The sequence below is a fragment of the Hippichthys cyanospilos genome, chromosome 10 (assembly GCF_059441005.1).
Source record: "Hippichthys cyanospilos isolate Australia breed blue-spotted pipefish chromosome 10, RoL_Hcya_1.0, whole genome shotgun sequence".
NCBI classification, from domain to species: Eukaryota; Metazoa; Chordata; class Actinopteri; order Syngnathiformes; family Syngnathidae; genus Hippichthys; species Hippichthys cyanospilos.
The window spans coordinates 15771220-15790004 of record NC_142378.1 but is presented as its reverse complement, the minus strand read 5'-3'; the positions used below and the strand labels follow the sequence as shown (position 1 = coordinate 15790004).

Sequence of the window (18785 nt, the reverse complement as noted above, 5' to 3'; positions counted from 1 at the left end):
GTGCCTGAAGAAAACTCACGTCAGCATGGCAAGAACATGCAAACTCAACACGGAGACCGGAGCGAGCCGAATTTGATCTCGGGACTTTGAACTGTGAAGCGGACGTGCTAACCACTCTCCCAACATGCCGCCCATATAATATAGTCTGTCGATGTAATTCTTGTAAACTTAAGTAGATGGCAGTAACTTTATTGCCAATCTTTACTGAAAATAGTTTGTGCGTCACGCTTATGGGGCTGTAACACTAGCAAAAAAAAAAAAAATCACAGGTATGATGAGTTGTCAGAAAATATTCTTAGCAATTGACGATAGCATCAGCTGGATTAAAAACAATGTGGTTTCACCTCGAGAGACACATCCAAGACGGAATCGTGATGATGTGGATGAGATTCTACACGAGTCAGCAGTTTGGTGTCTTTGGGCAGTAGCCTCCAAGGACCGCATGAGTCACCCACAGGCCTTGTCTAAAAATAGCTTAGCAGTGATAGGACATTGTTACAGACGCGTTTAATCATTTTAAACACTATTTTATGATGTTTGGTATTCACCTGTTTGAACAATATCTTCACACAAATTTGTATTAATGATTAAAAACATTAAATGGGACTTCAGCAAAAGTGTTGTTTCATACTTTGATCAAACTGGTCGTCCTAGTCCAGAAGTGCCTTTCAGTTTTGACAAGATAGGTGACCTCAATTGCACGTAATGTGATGTGAATAGAACTGTGACTGACTTAACCCCAAATTAATATGATCTCTTTGCAACACACTCATGAAAAAAATCTGCCTGAGGGGGAAAAAAAAAAGAAAGAAAAAAAAGGTTCCATGTTCCTTTCTGATTTGCAGTCATCTGATCTTGAGGTGTAGTATGTGAATTTTGGACCACCATACATTTTTGATGGATTGAGCGAGATAAAAAAAAAAACAAAAAAACAATTTGACCCAATCTTGACGAAGTTTTTTTTTTCTTCTTTTATGCTTTGTGTTGTGCAAAATAACCCAAAAGGTTGGGACAATTTGATCTCAGTGGATCAATCTCTTTCATATTCCACGCCCTAACTGTTTTTTGGAAGCGAAACTGTGGTTAGCATTCCTACCTCAGTCCAAAAATTTAGGGTTTCAATTCACACCTTAGAAACAGTTGGATTAAAAAACAAAATAAAACAAATATTGAAAAAGTGTTACTCTTTTAGACCCCCAAATTGTGTGAAGGCCCCACAAAACAACACAACACAATTTTGGTTTAGTTTTGAACACAATTTTTTTTTTTTTTTTCAAACCAACAACAACAAAAGTAAAATACCTCTAATTCCTTTTTGAGCCAGCAGTTTAATAAAAATGTTGTCTTTATATGTATGTACTTCTAAATTCTTGCCAGCAAACATAATTATGAAATTTATCTTTAAAGTTAAACCTGCAAAATGCTTGTTTACTTCAGTGGTTCTCAACCTTTTTTCAGTGATGTGCCCCCTGTGAAATATGTTTTTGACCAAGTACCACTTTAAAAAAATCAACAACAACAAAAAACAATTTAAAACCATGCCATTAGTGTCTTTAGAACCTCTCAAACCTAATTTGTATGAGTTCACAAGAAAATATCAACATAATGGATCCTCTTCTGGATCATAGAAGAGATCTATTTTCTAAAAGAAGTAACTTTATTCTTAATTTATATTTGTCTACAAAAAATAATCAACATAAAGTGTCAAGCCTGTTCTCAAAAAGAAATCATTAAAAATAAATATTTGTCCATGGAAACATTCATTTTAAAGCACCCTGTTTTGGGATCACAGTAGAGATGTGTTGACAAAAATAAATCATTAACTTGACAGGAAACGAGAGGTGGCACATGACAAGTTGGGTCCAACCATTTTTGTATGGGGGAGAATCTGTTCTTTTAAAATAATAAAATAACCTAGTGAACATCAAATCTGTTTTATGAACTTATATAATCCTGAAGCATTTCATTAAATAATTATTGATAAGGGATTTGAGCATGTTTATTTACTTTAAAATCTCGAGTACCCCCTGGAGTTCCTTCAAGTAGCCCCAGGGGTACCCATTGCCCCGTTTGAGAACCACTGCTTTACTTCTCGTTTTTTTTTTTTTTTTGTATAAAGTATAACAAATCAATTTCAATTTTACTCAATTTGGAGAAACTCTTTCTTTTGTTCGAAAAGTAGTAATTGGTCACATTTTGACCCATACATAAGTATATACTTTTTTTTATCCTACTGGTTTTAGAAAATAGATTCAGACTTACTTCTCAACAGGATGCAGGCACCAATAAAAGCTTTAGGTACCATGGTTTCCTTCCATGCGGTCTTACTTTTTGAACAGAATCCAAATGTCTTGTTGAGAATAAGATGAGCTGCAAAAAATGTTATCTGATCTTTGCGAGTATTGCAATTGCTGCGTGACATCTTTTAATTAAAGTACCAGCCACTAGTCTTGGTCCAGTTATGAACTTGCAGAAGTAATGTTGTTCAAGTTACCCATTGCATTTTATAGATTAAAGTCACTCTATCAACCCAAAAAGTTGAACCAACAAAAAGGACAAATCTCAATAAAGACATTTATTTTGTACCAAAATAGGCAGTTAGCGCAGGGATAAATATTGTCATATGTTATATATAGATCCTTCTCTGAAATAGATTCTTTGCATCAGTGCTTAACTCTAACAATGGCATAAACCCCTGGCTACAAGACAAAGCCAGAATCAGTTCTATACAAGCAATCAACAATTTTTCACAGATATAAATAAATTAGCTCCAGATACTGTGAGGAATGCAAAAACCTTTAGCATTTAAAACTCATGTCGCGCAGAACCGGCTTCTCCGTAAGTCTCTGGGCTCCAATTAGCCTCGGGGTGGAAAGCGGAAAAAAAGTGGGGAGGGGTTGACAAGGTCCATCTGGGGCTGTGTTTCCAAAAGCATGTCAGTATTTCAAATTCGAAGCATGATAATAAGACACAAGCGCGTAATGAGAGTAGCCCCATTCACGACCGTAGCGCTCAAACTACAAAACACTTCTACAGACACACAGTGCTCCCAACACCAAACTACGAATAAAAAAAAATGCATATACTGTGTTGTGTGTGTGTCTTTGTATGTATGTACGAACAGTGGCATGAAAAAGTATTGGAACCTTCTGGAATTTGTCACATTTCTGCATAAAACCCACCACAAAACGAATTACACAAATAAAAAAAAGGGTCTGCATAAGCTAAAAATACCCAGATATTTATGTTTTTATATTTTTAATGACAATAAAATGCAAACAGTGTCAAAAGGGGGAGGAATAAGTTACTGAACCGTCACATTTAATAGGCAGGTTGTTGTTCCCCAGTTGTGAGCGAAAACCTCTAACAAGACGCTTTGCATAGTTGCATATTAGTTTGGTGTATAGATCAGAATCAATGTTGGATCATTCCTCTCTCCAAAATTGCTGCATTTCAGTCAGATTCTTGGGATGTCTGGCATGAATTAATGTGTTGAGGTCATGCCATCGAATAACATTGAGGTTCAAGTCAGTACTTTTGCTGAAATTGATTTACTCCTGTGTTTTGGATTATTGTCCTGTTTCAGCATTCGTCTTCTCTTTAGCTTTAACTGTCGGACAGACAGCCTCAGATTTTCCTGCAAAATATCCTGATAAAGCTTTGAATTCATCTTTTCATAAAAGATAACAAGTTGTCCAGGCCCAGAGGCAGCAAAAACTGCCCCAAACCATGCTGCTCCCTCCACCATGCATCACGGTGGGAATGAAGTCTTCGATGTCGGTGAGCTGTTCCATCTTTCCCCAACACATGACGTTGTGTGTTTCTCACACAGTTCAACTTGAGTTTCATCAGTGCACAAAATATTTTGCCATGAGTTTTGTGGGGTGTCTCAGTGCCTTTTTTGTGGAGCAATGTTTCATTGACAGCATTAGCTTCCTCGATGCAGTCCACCCAGGAATACCATTCTGTTAGGGTTTTACACATTGTCGAAGTACAGTATGTACAGAGATATTGGAACAGTGCCATTGATTTCTTAAGTTTTTATCAGACACTCTTGTGTTATTTTTGATGTTTTTAAGTATTCTGCGCTGAGCTATCTTTTTGATAGAGGGCCACCCCTTGGGAGCGAAGCGATCATGCCAAACTCTCTCCTTTGTAGATAATTTCTCTGACTATGGACGGATGAACATCCAGACTTTTAAACACGGTTTTGTAACATTTCCCAGCTTTATATAAATCAACAATTTTTGATCAGAGAGCTGTTTTGAAGCACTTAAGATACTTGTTTTTATCAGGACATCATTATAGGAGGTCTGTGCTTATAGTGGACAGACAAGGAAAAAACAACAACATGCCATTAATTGCTCTAAACGTCCACTTGAGCAGAAGGTTAAGTTACTTATTCCTCCTCCTTTTTTTTGCAATTTTTTTTCCTTTTTTTCAAATAAATAAAATTTCAATTAAAATATGAAAACCTTTAAATGTTTGGGTTTAGATGTTTAGGAAGAGCATACACTGTTTTTTCATCTGCATGATTTTGGAAAAGTTGAAATCACATACATTCATGCCACTGTATGTATGAATGTCTGTACATACATACATACATATATATATATATATACATATATATATATATATATATATATATACACATATATATATATATATATATATATATATATATATATATATATATATATATATATATATATATATATATATATATTATATATGAACAAGATTTTCTTTTCCGTGGTCTCACACCTTTACTATACGTAATGCTGTCATTTAATTTTCACTGGAATATATAAGATCCCCTGAGAAGTCCTCTTGTAAACAAATAATATTCATGAGCCACGACTCGGAAAAAGGCCAGACGACAGCTGAAATCGTCAACTTTGATCGGAGTACTCCAACGCCTGGGTGACATCATAATGGCTTCTTCCACTGTTTTTGTCTGGATTGATATGTGTCAACACTACATGGGAGGACACTGTCATGTCAGTATGAGGTTTCCTTTACGAAGCTTGCCATAAAACCTAATCAAAGTAAGTGTAATGTACCAGGGCGGCAGTCATTGATGTGGCAAGTCTCAAACGCTTTTTATGCATTCTGTGGCTAAAAGGCATAAAAACACTTCACTCGTTTGGTTCCTACAAAGTCTTGAATAACTGCATTTTAGCGACGAAATATTAATAATAAGCCATAAGACCCAAGTGACTCTTTTAAGACTCACAAGGCATACGCAGGAAGAAAGTGAACCACATATTTACAGACCTCCATTGCTGTTCAAATTTGCTTTTAAGAACAAGCCCCCATTAGTGCAATCATAGTAAGAAAGAACACTACAACAATGACATTTCTAACAATGAAGGTGGTGTTTATAAATGTGTTCCATGTGGTTAATATATAGAGATGAGAGATGGAAGGCAAGACACACAAGTTATGTTTACATGGACAACAATACAATACTCCCCTTACTAATCATTCTCTAAAAAGGACCATTCAGATGTGATAAGTAGAATCTTCCAATGACTGTTCACAAAAAGAATAATATCCACATTACATCCCTAATTTATAACTTCCCAGAAGTATACAGATGACCTCGTCATGTGGCCATTTTGTCCGCGATGTACTTTTGACCGGAATGTAAATTTGACGTAATCCATATTTAAAAACATAACCAGAGAATGTGATTTACAGTAGCTCCTAACTGCAGGGAATACTTTATGGACCGGGGTACTTATCGGCATATAGTGTTCCCTCGAAACATTGCGGTTCTGTTATTGTGGCTTCCCTCTGTCCCTCATTAATGACCCTAACTTTCACTTTTTTTCTTAATATCTTTCTTCCATTTATGTCTGATCAGTAAAATGCCATATAAATTTAATGTAAATAAATATAATTACAATTTGGAAAGCCAACAAAGCAAAAAAATAAACAAGTTAAAATTTTCATTTATGACCACACCTTTATTGTATGTTTATCTCACTATTTTTCTTGATATCTTTCCTTCCTTGACCTAAAAAAAAAAAAAAAAAAAAGTTTTAATGTTTTTTTTGTTTTTTTTTGAACAAAAGAAACTAATTAAAATAAAGGGAACAAAACCAAAAGCTCCCCCCAAAAAAGACATTCTCTAATTCTGAAATTTTGGTTACTGCAGGTAGTTTTCGGAATGTGACCCCCACGATAAATGAGGGAACACTATCCTGATGTCCATATCAATTTAGTCAATAAAGAGGAAGAAGAACGGAAAAGGCAAAGAAATCTGGGGTTGAGACTAAAGCCAACACGTATCTCATTGCACTCCAGTAATGAATTAACCGGGGCAGGCTCCCGCTCTTCCTGTGATGCTAATGAAGACAGAAGCAATCAAAAATGAATCGATAGATACTTGGATGCAGTCTCATTTCACATTTCTTCTTTCTTTCTTTTTGGGCACATTCTTCATGTCACCGAAGTCAATTAACCCGACCTAATCAACTTATCGTTTGTTTGTTTATTCTTTTTTAATCATAGTTGCTACATTTCTAAACAGTAATTGTGCATTACTACATGTTGTCTATCTCGCTTTTCAGTCCAACATGCCAGGGCACATTGAAACCGTCAGCTCATAGTTAAACATGAGGAAGTCTGGCGGGGAAGCGGTAGGATAAAAGCCAAAGGTAGAAAAGAGTGTATAAGAGAATTTTCAACTATAAAGTGGAGCGATGCAATGAAAAGACAGACATGATGGGAAAGAGGATCAAGATTTTGTCCCCATAAACATGCTCTTAAAGCTACGGCGTGCAAAAGTCTGCTTCTTGTTGACAATATTATCTTTACAAACCCATATGTGAATGCATTACCCTTTGTTAATTTGAAAACAACAAACACGACAACAAGCATTAGAACAATAACGAAACCAATCAATCAGATAATGGTACATGTTCGGTTGATTTGAACCGCGTCCTTAAACATTAAGGAACTCTGCTGTAGGAAGACCCACCGGTTGGGTGCTGGAAAGACGTAAGCTCCTCCCCTTCAGGAAGTGGGCGTTCCCGATCCCCAGATGAGTCTCAGCCTTGTCCAGCATTACGTGTGTGTGTGTGTGTGTGTGTGTGTGTGTGTTAGTTTGTGTGTGAGAGAACATGGAGATGCAGTATGTGCGGAGAAGAATGAAAACAAGACATGTTGTGCTGCCAAAGTTGGTGTGTACATGATCGGCATTTACTCAGAGTCGCTCTTTAGTGGGCACCCAAATGTAAGGACCCGATTGCTCCTCGATTATCTGCTTCACCTGCGAATACACTTCCTCCAGAGTCGAGCCATGGACAAAGGCTGCACAGGAAAAAGCAAACAAACAAACAAAGCAATCAATCATTATCATGAGGGGCATATTGTACTGTTTTTATGCGCTTCAGTCGGAAAGATGCACTGCTGCCTGCATTTTTTTCCCCATCGACTAATGTGTGCCACGTACCATAATGAAATGTATGCAGTATGCACTTTGAAATTAGGGTTTCTCCTTTCAAATCGTGCCGTTATTCTTATATTTCTGCTTCATTTGAGCAAATTAATTTGGAGTTATCGTCTGTTTACCTATAATAATAACAACCCTAAAAAAATAATAAACTCAAAAAGTCTTTCACTCGTGACTTTCTTCATTGAACTAATGAAATAAAGTCTGATTTGCAAGGTATGTTAAGTTACTGATCCGTCTTATAAAAAACAAAGATCTGTCAGGTTGTAAAGGACCTCTTGCATATTCTACTTTAATTGTCTTGCAGATTGTATGGTTATACCTCATTTTACATTGACTAAATGTTGCAGATGTTGCTTTGCATACAGTACAGGCCAATCCCTCACATTCATTTTCTCAAAGTAAGGTTGGCCACTGGTTTTTCTTTGGTCAGCTGAGTGGTTCTTGCTATTGTTTGGATTTTAACAATTGTCCATGATATATACATTTGAACAGTTGTCCAATAATGGTTTTGGCTGTGCATTAACCTGACCTTTGCAAAAACGCAAGTGATGGGCCCAAGCCCATGACTGAGGAAGTAATTTCACTTGACATGTGTGAATTGAAAACCATTTTGGTTGACTACTTCCCTGAAGCTCATTGAGAGAATTCCAAAAGTGTACAAAGCAGAGCAAAAAGAGGATACTTTGAAAAAACTAGGATATAAAACACTTTCAGTTATTCCACCTTTTTCTGTTAAGTGCATCACTCCACATGTGTTCATTCATAGTTTTGATGCCTTCAGTGAGAGGTTTCAAGGAAAATAGTCAGGACAATAAAGAAAACGGATCATGAGAAGGTGTGTCCAAACTGTACCGTCTATGAGGTCCACAGTTCAATTTACAGCATGTCCTCTTTCCTCACAGGATTACCAACACCAATAAGTGAACATAATATGCCTAAATTCATTTCAAGAGCACTGACAGTATTACCCATGAGTACGAGTGTCTTACAGATTGACATTTCCCTGTACGCCATCATTTTACATTTGAATGTTTTGCATAACCTGAATTTTTCCTTGAGGAACAATGTGGAATTCTAAAGACGAAAATAAGCCTACTAAGTTCTTTATGTGTATGTGGTGTTGGCTTAAATATTTGTACAGTATGTCACATTATGCTTACGAGATGTAATTGTGATTGAAATGTTACTGAATGTTACATTAAGTTAGCTCTTGTGAAACAGTACATAAAGTATTCATTTGAGAGGATGGTGCCTTACCAGTGAAATATTCTGTGAACTCCTGCTCCAGTTTGACAGCTCTGTCATAGGACTTTCTTGCCTGCTCCTCGGTAAAACGCTTATTCATCTCTCTGGGGAAACACACAGAAAACCCAGTGCCCATGTAAACCACGTTCATTTCAATCAACCTCCAACCAGTGATAAACACCGAAAAACGGTTCTATATATACTGTGTGTTCTCCCGGATAAAAATAAAAACTCCATCCCATATGTGAATATGCAGGTGCCAAACAGCAAGTATGCAGGGGTCAACTGTACAGTAATATTTCTGTACTTTGAGTGGTTCTTTGACTTATGACCACAATTCAAACTCAGATCACTTGTATCTCAAATCACTGACCGACAATACTGTAAATGAAAAGACTATTAAACCAAAATTATATTCTGGTTACATATATCGCCTAAATAGGAGTGAATTGTTGTACAACGTAAACATGAAAACATGTCAAAAGAGAAATGTATAAGTAGTGGTACTGGAAGTGGTAACCTGGTTTCATGAAGAGTAATTGAGGCAAATGTCCAAGACTATAGTCCATTTGTATGCTATGCCTTTAAATACATATTCTTCCTTGTTGCTCATGCTCTCTCTCGCTGTACATAGCAGCCAGCTGTGCCAGCAAGAGCCATCTGTCTCTATGAAGCAGAATTTAGGTTTCCAAAATGTTTTGCTTTTCAACAGCCAGTGATGCTGGTAATGCAACAGAGAGTATCTCGTTACTCTTAACACATCTATTACAAAAAATCTAACACGTGACCTCAGAGAAGTCAGACCCTTAACATTCACTAGCAAAAGGTAGTGCAGGTAAGTGCTTTGTGAGTACAAGGGTGAATAATATTTGACAATTTTGCATGACAAATCACCTATTTTGCAATAATGGTGTTTCCTCCAAGTATATATGTTGAACAGAACAAACACCATGTTATGAATATATAGGACGAGACTCCATTCCAATCCCCACCCCCTAAAAAATATTAACCCCCTCTTTACACACAATGCAAACAACTCTACATTATATGACATGTTACAAAGGGGAAGTACAGTGCTTTCAGCTTGAAGTGACGTATACTGGTACTTCACAATTTGCGTTCCCATCTGGTAGAGCTGACTGCCATGTCACCGTCTAACCACATAAAAAACGACAGAGGATGAAGGAGAGAGATTTGTGTTTTTGAGCTGAAAACACTTTCCCTATTTTGAGTTTGTCATCTCAGAATCATTAAGGTAAATTGTACACTTTGTGTAAAAGACTTAAAATATGTATTCTTTTACTTTTGGAACAACTTTCTAGCAGTGTAGAGCACTGTTTTTCTAGTTGTTGTTGGTTAATTTCAAGCTTTTCTTTAAATCAAACAATAATACGACATTATTAATCATAATCATTTTTACAGTTATTAATGTTTAAAACATCAGTGGCCTTTCTTTTTAAGTCTGAATTTGAAATGTGCGCCTGCATTTGAATGCGCTGCGCTCCACCTTGTCTTGATGAGACTTGCGCCAATGACAGGCTGGTGAGTTCACCAAATTTACTGTACAGTATTTAAAAACATTGTGGAGTATGATTTTCAGTGTTGCTATTGCAATAATAATTAAAAAAAAAAAAAAAACAGTTACCAGGTGGTCAGTGCCTGTTGTTGAGGGACTTGAAACCAAACCCGCCGGCGGACACCGGCAGTAGCCGGATATAAGTCACGGTACTAATATTCTTACTTCTCATATCTTTTTCTTTTTTTCTGATAACATTGGTGGAACACTTTACTCTGATTCCACAAACCGCAGACTCAATATGAACCAGAGGCTTTTTCACTTACAGGATGTTGTCAACGTTGCGTGGCCTAATGAAGATGGCGATGGGATAGAGACCTGCCAGCTGCAGACGCTTTATAGCATTTCCTGATACATCCAGTATACAGTGTTTACCCTGAAGGACACAAAGAGTTGGAGACAATGACACACCTGCTCCCACTTTACAATGTTTTCTGTGTTTGATGCTGTCTCTCACACCTCTTACCTTGTCAGCGACTTCCCTAACGGATTGTATACTGGTTCCATACAGGTGGTTGTTATACTGTCCCGCCTCGATGAACTTGTGCTCCTGGATCTCTCGTTCCATTAGCTCTCTGGAGGCCATAAAGTGATAATCCCTGCCATCCACTTCATAGTCCCGCCGTGGCCGAGTTGTATCTGGAGAGCACACACGACATGTACTGTATACTAGAATTGTTAAAATCGTTGATTCAATGAGAAATGGCAAAAAAAAACTAAACATATGTGCACATTTAATGCAGGTTTCTGCTCAAGTGTATCTCTACTGATACTCACGCGGAACGCAGGAGCCAAATTTGTCAGGAAACTCAGAAATAAGATCATCGTTGACTCTATCTTTCATTGGTCCGAGGATGATAACAGGTCTTGTGTAATTCACTGAAGGAAGCAAAAATGGATAGTTAGGCAACTGAAAACAAAAATTATACCTTAAAAATGTATTTTCCTATTAGTACGATAATTTGAATGATGGTCCATATACAGAAACTGTAGGTGCGTGACACACGCATTTGAATTGCAATACATTGCCACAATTGAGCATTTTGAAGGAATACAGGAGGCAACAGAGCACTGTTCCAATGTCAAAGAAAAAACAAGTTCTAATACATCATACTTTGACAATGCTGAGCAAACGGCATATCGTATCAGTCATAACAGAGGATCCTACAACAACAAATATATTTGTTGGGTTAGCTGATTAAAAACCCTCAAAACAAAACAGGGTAATATCATCCAGGCATTTAAAAATATTATTTACTTTAATATAATTGATAAAACAACATTTGGGTATTTTGTCACATTATGTCTATATAATGTAATGCCCCTCCCATCACAAAATAACTACAATAAGTGACTGACCTTCTTGCTGTATAACTGGTTGGTAAGTTAAGAGTGTCTCCTCCTGGCCAGCTATTTGGGCACAAAAATGTTTGGGACACATTAAATGCAAAGAAAACACACACACACACACAAACACAAAATCTTAACCTTTCCCTAATTTTGGCTCTGGTAACACAGCCTCACAGAGATACACAACAAACGCATGCAATTAAGGATGTGAGCCACCTTAACCTAAAGGAAATATAGATGAATGCTAGGGGTGCGCCGGCCTTCAAAGAGCACCACCAAACCAGGATATAAATTAACCTCTACTGTAATAATTTGAATATTAATGTGAGTATTTATTTCAATGAAATCTTACAAATCAGAACTGAGCAAAGGACAGCCTGGGGATCACATCTGGCCCATCCACGCTTCATAATCCGCCCTCACGCTGACAGTTGAAGCCAAATTAAAAAGTAAAAGATGCAAATGCTTTATATCAAATAAAATTGTGCTTTTACTTTTTTGTGCACACGTGGGCAATAGTGAGTTAAGGCAGACTATGTTTTTGCAATCAACCGTAGAAACAATTTTAAATTGGTTGACATTACATCATGAAGAATAAAAAAGAATGTCCCCCAATAAAGGTATTTACATTATTTATTTTTTAATGTAAATGACCAAATTAGGAACATTCTCAACCATGACACAACAATACTTGGCACATACATACAGTATGCAAAACCTTGCACAGCAGCACACGTACAAACAAGTAAGACAATACTTGTTTTAAAATGCAATAGAAATAGAATAAAAGAAGAGGAAGGTGAGTGAGCGGGGGTCACAGAGAGATGGCGAGACAGCAAGAGAGGGTCGAGACTTACAGGAACTACTCTCACTCTCACTGGTGCCAGAGGTTACCAGCTCTGGAAGGACAAGACAGGAGTCAGCTTCACACATGCAGAGGTGGGTAATAATGAGATGTATTTACTCCGATATATTCACTTAAGAAAGCTTTCGGATGGACTTAATGCAACATACTTTTATTTTATTTTTGTTTTGTTTTTTGTTTTGTTTTGCAATACTATTTTTGCGCTGAGATATATTTTGCTCTCTACTAGGATTTTTTTTCATCAAAAGTATTTATTACTCCTTACAAGATGTATATATGTTGGTCAGAGAATTTTTTGTGGCACTATTTTACCAATCAAATGCTCTCTTTGACAGGGGGTACAACAATTCCACACAAATCCAGCGATATTTGTCTTTACAGATTGATCACCTGTGACCTAAGTGTGGATAAATACCAAAGAAACCGGATGGACTTAGAAAAAGGAAAGCTATGTCATGCGCCATCTGTCTAAAAATGTCAACCTCTCTTCAAAATGAGGACTTTTAAAAAGCTGACTGAATAGTATATGTCAATGATATACATTTTAATAGAGTATTTTAATCTCTGCCTGGTGAGCCTTTTGTGCCATTTCATGCGTGAAAACCAAAAGTTAATTTACGACTATTTCTGGTAAATGAACTAGCCTTTGTTTGTCTATTATGAACATTTTATTTAAGAAAATTATTGTGAAATCTGAATTTGTGAATTTCTATTTTATATTTTTGTCTGTTTGGCGTTCATGCTGATTAAAAACATGAATGAAACCTAAGGCACTAAGTACTCAGAACTGGAACAGATTTTTTGTTTTGTTTTAGTTGAGTCAAATTGTTGGCTATTCTACCCACCTCTGAACACACACACACCCACGTATACAAACAAGCACACAAAAGTAGACATTTGTACCCTTGCACACATTCACACACAGACTAAAGAGTAGCCCCTTCACATTGATTAAAAACATAAAGACCCATATTAATTGACAGATTATCACTCATAACAAAAACATCCCCTATTCCATGCTCTGTAATTTACTAATTTAACGACTAATTCATGATAATTAAGTTTGCTTCATGATAAAAAAAAATAATAATAATAATAATGATGGCTACGGGTGTGTAAAATGACTCGAGGCTCCATATTTGCTTGTCTATCAGAATCTTAAGCTCCTGATGTCTTATGAGGCATTGCTGTTGATACATTTCGGTTATAGACAGTGTCAGTGTGTACACAACACAAGACTGAAGAGCGTCAAGTCAAAATCAAGTGAGGGTTAAATGAAAAGCAGATTCCTGTGTTTGTGGAAATGGCTATACTGTACACTGGCCAGCAGGGGTCAATAAAAGCACATTTACTTACCCCTTTCATCTTGATCCTGCGTGGAGAATCACAGAAAGAAAGTTAGTGGATTATCACAAGATATAACCTCATGTTATCAATGGTATCCCTATATCGCTATTGCGTTATGTTGCACATCCAAATTGAAGAAACCTTTTTCATCAACAGCCCTTCTCAAAGCGGAGCGGCTGTTCCCCAAAGTGAGAGGAAAGCAGGGAGACAGTGTGAAAGAGTTCTCACGCCAGAGATATCAATAGCAAGTGCAAGACTGGGGGGGGGCACACCTTCTCTTCACATCATTGTCTAATAAAAAAAGGGTTGAAGTCAATTTGATGAAACTGACTTCCATGAACTTGACCTATTTATTCCCTGTCAACGTTATACAACTACTGTATACAACTTGCTATGAATTATGTGAAGCACAGATTGCCATGACTGCATTTTGAAATTTGTATTAAGGTAATAGAGTATTATGTAAAAATAATCAAAAAAAGACGTCGATCCAATCGATACGGTTAAATTTGTACTCACCGATCTATCCTGAGTCCTTGTCACGCAGACTGTCTTTAACCTTGCCCTTTCTTTTTTCTCTGCCCTGTAAAAGAGAAGGTGGGCTATAAACTTTGAGCAGGAAATATATATTTGACTTTGCATTTTCTGAATGTTCATCATATTTGTGCAGTATATAAGTACAGTATGTAACCCCCCTGTGCGTACTTTTTCAGCCAAGTACTCCCTAGCCATAGCAAAGCATTTGTGGTGGAAAAAAAAAAAAAAAAAACTGCCTGATTTACAAACACTGGAATTACATTTGTAGTGGAAGCCCTAGGTGTATTTTATCCAGCAATCATGTAACATCATCTCTTTATTTCTGGCTCATCTGCAAGAAAATTAGACTAATGACAAAGTGCAACCGAATGAAAATTAAACAAAAAAAAAGCATACACTATTTTCCAGAGGAGTCAGTAAAACACCAGTTAGCATAAAGTTCCTTTATGTTACAATTAATTAGCTCTAAACAAAACAAAAACGAACCGCTCTTGTCACAGCATTAAAAAAATGAAATTAACGTGCTACAATATCTATGTGCTTTCACATAGCTCCAGAGGTACTCGTCCCTGCATTTGAGAACCATTGAGCTAGATCAGTAGTAGACAAAATATTTGACATGCAGGCCACAATGAAATGAAAGAAGGGCCACTCCAGGAAAATTTGGATCGAGCATTTGATAGCGTTGCGTGTAGTGTGCCGATCTCATAGCACAGTAAATATATGCAAATGCACAGCCCAATTTGCTTAACAGCATTCATTGAGGATTGCACCTTTTATATGTGTAAAAGAGCTCTTGAACAGATAGTATCATTTGTGTGAATGAATATGCTGCATTTACACGCCATTAGGCATAACACTGGGAGGAAAAATGTAAATGGATGCAAACGGTTCACATACAGTGATCTATTAAACTTGGATATTATTATTAATTATCTACTAGATTATCAATAATTAAAAACAAACCCTCACCTTCTAGTTACTCACTTCATCACTCACTCCCACACACGCAGTGTCTCTCCAATCCCCTTTCCCACTTTTTGTACGCTGACATTTTAACACAAATTCACCTTCCAGTCTACCACCTCCTACATCAACTCCCCAAGCCTTCACTGAGTGGTAACAGAATTTAAATCACTACCTACTATCTATTTGAGAGAAAAAAAAATATGCAGTAAATAATTTTGTGAAGTCAGCTCCAATTATTTCTTACCAGGACTGACCTAATCACTATTATTCATGATTTAAATATACTCTAGTCTGGACTATTAGCAATTATTCCTTTCATCTTCAATTTGAGGTTTTCCAGGTAATGTATGAACCCAGAACAATAATAGATGACTGGCAGTTAAGAAGAGACAGTATTCCGGGACTTGCCATCAGGCTGACATTTGCTCATTGGCTACGTTTCACTTTCCACCAACCTTCTACGGCTGGGGATGACTCCAACCTCTGGACGGTTTGGGGGCGGAGGGCTGAGGTGACGTGCAGGCCACCACTCTTCGTCACCAGCACTGCTCACATGAAGGATGTCTCCGAAACGGAAGGGCAGAATCTGATTGGTGGTGCTCAAGTCTGACGCACCTCCGTCATAGTCGAACAGCGCTCTGCGAGAAAGACATCAGGGTACAAAATTAGACTTAGTGGCAAAAACATCAGTGGTTACTTTTTGCGAGGGAGAACAGTCAATAATGCATGAAGCATTCACACGTAAAACATTGTAAGCTGACTACATGAATTAAATAAATCTGCTTATTTTTACCAACTACACTAACTTGAAAATCAACTCTTAACATGGAAATAACAACATTTTGACTGAGAACACAAGCAAGATGAAATGACACAACAGCTGGGTACAAATTTGTCTCTGTGCGCCACTATGGTGCTGTGTGTCGACAGTCTGTGCATGTGTGTGCATGGATGAATGATGATCTGTCTTTGTAACCCACCACAGAATTCCAAACCCATCCACAGGGAAACAACGTGGAAATATAGGACAGCGGCGTGTGTGAGGGCGAAGTAGAGCTGAAATAACAGACATCCCCTAAAGTCCCCACTGCCTTCATCAATAAAACAGAGCAGCGACGGGGAAGGGGAATTCATGAGCGACAGACAGAGAGGTAGATATAGTCTACCAATACTTAGAAATCTCCACATATTTGAAGGTTTTGGATCAAATATTAATCATAATGGGCTGGCAGCAGTTCATCTGTAAGGACTTGTTATTTGGAGCCAGAGGACCCCCGTTCATGTCCCGCTCCAAAAAAAAAAAATTCTCAAAATGGCATATAGTTGCTCTTGAGAGGTATAGGAAATTAAAGTAAAAGAAAAACATGATTACTCACCCTAAACAGCCCCGTGTTATTTTCCTTTTTTAATCTCACTTTTTTAATCATTCCTTGCTTATTCTGCATTGGAAGCACCGGGGACTTCTGTTCAATTTGCGTCTAATTGGTACATCACAGGGAAGTACAAGAGCAAATATAAACTGACCCTATCCACGTCTTTTAGTTTAGTTTTCATTAAAGAGTTGGGCAGGAGAGATTTTGCACAGCAATGTGTCATTTGTTTTCCAAGCGTTAAAAATGTGTGTTTGGAAGCACACAGCAAGACAATCAACGTTTGGACTAAATAATTCACCCGGAGAACTGCGTTATGAAAACTGGTTTCCCACCAGGACATGTTTGATAGGTGCAATGGCTGTTACTTTTAACATATTTTGGATTGTTGACAGTCTAGTTCATTGTGATATCAATAAAACTATGTTTTTGGCTTCTTCATTCACTCCGCTGGGATAGGCTCCAGCACCAATACGACCCGCATGAGGAAAAGCAGTCAAGAAGATGGAATGATGGATGTTTTGTGGCTGGTCGGCATTCGAAGGATGCAAGGAAAGGAAGGGGGAAAGGCAGCCATACGTTGAGTGATTCAGCTTCAGTTAACGACACTTTTACTTTTACTTCATTTGATAAGGATTTAAATCATCAATGTGAGGTATATGCATAGATTTCACTGAGGTTAGTTTAAAATATCTTGATAGAGGCCTTCAGAGTCCCAAGTTCAATTCCAGCTGGCTCCGACCTTGTTGTGTGGAGTTTGCATGTTCTCCTGTTCTCTGAGCCTACTCTCTCCAGGCACTCCGGCTTCATCCCACACTCCAAAAACACGTACGGTAGATGTATTGGACACTCCATATTGCCCTTAAGTGTGATTGTGAGTGTGAATGGTTGTTTGTCTCTGCAATTGGCTGGAAACCATTTCACCGCGCTTACTGCCCATCGGCCAGTGACCCTAGTGAGATTATGTATGGATGGATGGATGCCTTTTATATTTCTAAAAGTTGGCCAATAAAACTGTTTCAATGCCTTTTAAAATTAGAATAATAAAGGCTCAGTGGAACGATTAATTTAATACTGAGTCGGCAGGCTGAAGGTGACATAATTGAAAGACTTGTATTACATTGGTTCATAGATGCAAAACCTGATGACTTAAATGTTTTTGTTGCTGTTACACTGATTAGGCCTTGTTTTATTATTAAGATCAATGTCACTTTAATTTGTAATCAATATTTTTTCTAGTAATTTATAAGAACATATAGGAAACTCTTCGCTCAAATTACATGAGTCAAGAACCACATCGATCGTGGCACTGTTCAACAGATCGAATTGAGGTTTTATTTTTTTTTTGGTTGACCATCTTACACAACCAGAAATTTAACATTACATTACAGTACTTGTACATGAAGTCTACCAAACACACACAAGGTTAAGGATTAAACTCTTGTAAGTCTTTTGACCCGATTTTATACAATTTTTGAAAGTGAGAGTTACATCTTGAATGATCTTTGATTTTTATTAATGATGAATAATATAAGATGAAGACGACGATCAAACAAATACCATTTTCCATACATTTCTACTGATGTTTAGATGAATTCCAAAGTTTGCTGGTCCAGCTGTGGCCATTTCTTGAATATTCGTTGGTAGTACCTCACGATAACATGACTATGCCTCTCACAAAACAACTGATAGAAGCAAGTCTAGAAACAAAATGTCTCTCTTCTCCACTAAAGGTTTTGGCAAATTTGTTCTTTGCAAACGTATTACCAGTGTCTCACAACATTGGACCTGAGCATGCTAACACACATTTATTAGGTCCAAGGATGTAGCGGAGAGAAATGGCAGTGAGTACCCAATCTTTGAACAATACAGTAAGTGTGCTTCTCGCACAATAAACTTAGAGAATCTTTCCAAATTCTGGGAATGTCGAAGCCTTTTCAAGTAAGATGGGGGACACTTAAAAATGACGGATGAAATTACTGCCTTTCAATAGTTTTCATTCAGCACTCACAAAAAAAAGACAAAATAATGCACAACCGCTAAGAACGAACTCTGGCATCA

The 18785-nt window shown here is 37.3% G+C and overlaps 1 protein-coding gene across 3 annotated transcripts in view; it reads right to left on the bottom strand.

The window, feature by feature from the left end:
* Positions 1 to 2560: 2560 nt before the first annotated feature.
* Positions 2561 to 18785, bottom strand: part of LOC148417272 (discs large homolog 1-like protein) — a 91819-nt gene continuing 75594 nt past the window's right edge. For 2 of the 3 annotated variants that reach the window (XM_088425038.1, XM_088425040.1), the window contains 10 exons: positions 15810 to 15992; positions 14368 to 14431; positions 13858 to 13873; positions 12494 to 12535; positions 11646 to 11696; positions 11064 to 11165; positions 10753 to 10925; positions 10553 to 10662; positions 8723 to 8814; positions 2561 to 7320 (listed from right to left, as the gene is read on the bottom strand). In XM_088425038.1, the coding sequence (XP_088281164.1) occupies positions 7214 to 7320; positions 8723 to 8814; positions 10553 to 10662; positions 10753 to 10925; positions 11064 to 11165; positions 11646 to 11696; positions 12494 to 12535; positions 13858 to 13873; positions 14368 to 14431; positions 15810 to 15992 (940 nt within the window). In that variant the 3' untranslated portion in view covers positions 2561 to 7213. Of the gene's footprint in view, positions 7321 to 8722; positions 8815 to 10552; positions 10926 to 11063; positions 11166 to 11645; positions 11697 to 12493; positions 12536 to 13857; positions 13874 to 14367; positions 14432 to 15809; positions 15993 to 18785 lie in introns of all 3 variants that reach the window. The other variant, XM_088425039.1, reaches the window with a different exon arrangement.